Source organism: Solanum verrucosum, unplaced genomic scaffold (assembly GCF_900185275.1).
Source record: "Solanum verrucosum unplaced genomic scaffold, falcon-dt-bn FXZP01000207.1, whole genome shotgun sequence".
NCBI classification, from domain to species: domain Eukaryota; kingdom Viridiplantae; phylum Streptophyta; class Magnoliopsida; order Solanales; family Solanaceae; genus Solanum; species Solanum verrucosum.
In genome coordinates, this window is record NW_026019996.1 from 4,324,752 (window position 1) to 4,329,111 (window position 4,360).

Consider the following 4,360-nt stretch of genomic DNA (forward strand, 5'->3'; position numbering starts at 1 on the left):
CTTGTCTCCGCCCCCGCTCCCGCTCCCGCTCCCGCCGTGCTGCCCAATCTTTCTTCTCTCTCGACAACTCTCTTCAAGCAAAGCCGATTGTACAACTCATGCTAAATCAGTGTATAGATACCTCCAATCATCTCATTTATGCAGGTTTTTTTTTTTTTTCTATCTTCTCTTTAGATGTACTTATGTGTTTGTTTTTTCCCCTTTCTGAAACAGACTTGAAAGGCCTCTATTTCAGCATATACTAGTTGTGTCCTTGATGGAAGATAATTTGATCAATGCTATAGTAATGGATCTTGATTTGAACCACGAACCTATGGAGTCGTCAGCTTTAGGATTAGGGTCTTTGTCCAATACTAGGATAGAACAAAGAATTCTTCACCTTGAGGCTGTTGCAGCTAGGTGGCGTCAGGTTCATAATTCTGCTCCTGATACGGCTCATAATTCTGCTAATGAGCCTCCTAATTCTGCTGCTAATGAGGCTCCTAATTCTGCAGCTGATACGGGTCATAATTCTGTTCAACATCACAATTGTCTAGGCAAGGGAAAAGGATGCAAAAGAGATAGATCCCATTTAGTAGCAAAGGCATTGGAGATGGATGTAGTGGTTAAGAAAGTTGATAAGAATGGTCCAAGTTTCTTTGACTGTAATATATGTTTTGATATTGCAAAAGAACCTATTTTGACTTGTTGTGGCCATTTATATTGCTGGTCATGCTTTTATAACTTACCTTATGTTGATTCAACTACAAAAGAGTGTCCTGAGTGCAAGGGAGAGGTCACAGATGCAAATATTACTCCAATTTATGGCAATGCCCACAGTTACTGCTCCAAACAAGTCCACTCTGCTTTCGAATTACCACCAAGGCCAAAAGCAAATAGAGTCGAGAGTGTTAGACAGCAGCGTGTCACTCGGGGATTGTCTCATATCCCAGTTGCAGAAGCACTTAGGCGAATTAGGAATAGTATTGGATTGGGCGATCACCCACAGCAACTGGACACTGGTGGCGTTAGTTCAACTTCTCTGAACGGCTCTCAGGAGTTGCAAAATACTGAGGCCACTGGCAGCCAGCGACCACGCTCCCGAGTGTTTTCGAGGGTATTATCAGAGGGTGCGGCTTCTCTTTCATCGGAATTAGAAAATGTACAGAGGCTGTTTGAGGACATTACAGCGTCAATTACAGATCGCATTCATGAAAGAAGCAATTTGCAAGTTTCACCAATTGGTCATGTTGTAGCTGATGAAGGTAATTCTCTCAGAAGAGACGCTGCTATCATACAATCAGAGCATCAGACTCTGGATTCAATTGCAGATGCAATCTCTGTTGTATCTCTTCCTTCCTCTTCTCAATCAAATGAAGTTTCTGATGCGGCGCTTCAGTTGGAAAATCTGACAACTGATACTGCAAACCTGCCTGTCATTCTATCTCCATATTCCAGGAGGAGAAGTGGTTTCTCAAGGCTTTCAGATTTAGATAGCGAAATTCTTCCTGAAACAAGAAGAAGATTTAGCTGATGCATGTGAATGATCAAGGTATAAGTTTTCTGTTATTTTACCTAAAGAAGTAATACATTTCATGTTATCATGTTCATTAAACGTGAGGAATTGTCACTCTAATTAAATGACTTAGGTAGACACTATTCTCGAATGTGGTCAAGCAAGTGGTGTTGCCCTTGTTGGAAGTGATAATCTAGCTCTTGAGATTTACCGTGGTGGAGGAAATTTTTGATGATAAGCTTTTTGAAAAAGATGTAGCTTCTGAGATTGTGGCATCTTGGCTGTACAGTAGATAGTAGGTACTTTTCTTAGGAAGCAATGTTATCCCCATTGCTTTTTTATACATTTCGTGGCAGGTCCTGGTGGTTTAATGACAGTTTTCGATTACGTAAATGGTATCCCAGGTTTACTTAGAGTAAAATCGATCTCTTGTATCAAACATTTCTTTCCAGTTTCATGAAATCTAAACTAGTACTTCAGCTCTTTCTTAGTCTTTCTATTTTTCTTTAATAAAATCAAACATAGTATTTCTGTATTCTTAATTATCCTGTAATCTATAGATGCTTCTCGATCTGAAGTAGACCCTTTTGGTACCCTTCTCAATTTATTTACTAGGAGACTAATAATCAGGTTTCTTGTAGAAATCATAAAGATGTCCTAGAAATTCTTACTCGGCAACCTTCACTTATACACAACTAACTCCATTTAGCACAACAAGTGCCTGCGTCATCCCTGAGGCTAGAGACTTAATGGCTTAATCTTCCATCAAGAACCCTCCGCTTCCTTAGCCTTCATGTTGTCATCATTCTCTCCTTCAGTTTTTTCTTTTAAATTTCCATCATAGTACCGATTCCTTTATCATCCCTGACATTATCCATTGAACTTTAAATATTTCCCTGATCATGCACAAAAGGTTGTGCCCAATAGGACAATGAAGTACAAGTGGTTGACATCCTCACCCTCTTTCTTACACATGAAGCACCAGCACGGACCATAGAAATTAAGATACTTCTTGGTGTTCTCGGGTTGAATGATGAAACTCCTTTTTCTCCTCATCTGACATTGTCATTGTCTTGCTTTTCGTGTATCCACCTAACCCTGCCCGTAAAATTAATCCTTTGCCTGTAACTGAATTTGATCTCTCTGTTAAATCCTCATATTTCTAATCTTGCTAGTTTCTTCCAGTTTTAGATCCCATAATATCGTCCCTGTTGATCACCAAGTTGATTTACTATAGCTATCTGCCGCCTTGATATATTGTAAACAAGTTGAAAGACTTTCACATAATGGAATGTTTGGACACCATCTTTGTTTCCTAAAATGGAGTCTCATACCATCTCCTGGCTTATACTTGACATCATTCCAATCTTTAATAATACTCTTTCATGAGGGAGCAGCGTGGCATTTGTATCTGATTTGTCCTCCATCCCTCTATATACATTCTGTATTTTCTTCGATGAATGCTTGGTCTTCTATCCCAAACATCTATAGCTATTTTCCTTGTAGAGCCACGTAGAATACCTTCAAAGTCTCTTGTAGCGAAATCCCTTACATTTTTATACATGATATAGTGGTACTGTTTTGATCTAGTGATTGATTTTTATACAGAAACTTTATAGAATATTCTGTTGTTTCATCCACTCCACCTACTAAGGATGATTTCACTCTTCTTCAAATTATTCGTCAACCCAGAGGCTTCCTGGAACTACAATAGTTATGTTCTTTAAGTTCTGGAGTTGTTCCGTCTTTGCTTCATAAAGTACCAAGATCAAGATACAAGGCTGTTTGCCTTGAAGCCTCTCAATTACCCTCTTATGGCTGCTTGAAGCTTCTATTTTCTGTAAGATACAAATTATCTCCCTAGCGTCGATCAAATGTATGAGCCTCTACCTTTACATCACAAATTACACGCCACCATGGAGCATCAAGGTGTAGAACAAGAGTCATGTAAAATTATCCATTTAGTTTATAACTTGAGTCATTTGCTTTTCTTTGTATTGCTTAAGTTATCTGTCAACTTACGCGTGTCAAAATGGGTTGAGTTAGGATGGATTGAACTACGGGTCACAACTCAATTTGCCAAGTTAGAATTACTCAAAGTGAAGCAACAGTAGGATGAAAATGCATTCAAGAAAAACATAAATTGACGGGTCCTCGACAATACTCATTTAAAAGGTTGTTAATTAAATTTTTTTACGGACAAAATACTCATTTTAAAGGGCCATCACTTTATGTATTTGGAAAGATGCAGTCATATTTACGTCTGAATTGGACTTTGATTTGGAAGACCAAAAAAAACATTTTTCAAAAAGAGCTTCTGCGAAATTATTTTACGGGGAAAAAAAGCATATATATACAAAAATAAGAGTAATTTACCAATGTTTATCAAACTTAGGAAGAGTTTTTTACAAATATATACTCAATCACACTTTAAATGTCGCTCAAAATTTAGAATTTTGCTCACAATATCGTGTATAAAGGCTATTTGAAATATGTGTATAACTGTATAAATTTTATGTTAGGTTTATGAGTAAAAAATTACGCTTCAAATGTTCTCACTATGTCATCAATTTTGTATAAAGTTTTAGTTTTTGTAAAATTTAATACAACTACAATAACATTGTATACAACTCATCATATTCATACAAATATATATAGATCAAATGAACTAGTCTAGAAATAGAGGTTGGTGGGAGTCCATGGACCAATGCAATGCAGAGTACATAACCAAGTTTGCCTATTATTTTATATACCGCCGAGGGTTTCTTAAATGTCCAATTGAAGCGGCTTGAAAGTGGAGCTTCGTCCTCCGTACAATCCCCATCTAAGGATGCAGATAGCTAATATTTGTGTTTCATAAATATC

At 37.5% G+C, this 4,360-nt stretch overlaps 1 protein-coding gene across 1 annotated transcript; it reads left to right on the plus strand.

Moving 5' to 3' along the window:
• The first annotated feature begins 256 nt into the window (after positions 1 to 256).
• On the plus strand, positions 257 to 1,985 carry LOC125819280 (uncharacterized). Its single transcript, XM_049498748.1, has 2 exons — positions 257 to 1,531; positions 1,629 to 1,985. Exon 1 carries the CDS (start codon positions 257 to 259, stop codon positions 1,511 to 1,513), a length of 1,257 nt encoding a protein of 418 aa, XP_049354705.1. The 3' UTR covers positions 1,514 to 1,531; positions 1,629 to 1,985.
• Positions 1,986 to 4,360: the final 2,375 nt, after the last annotated feature.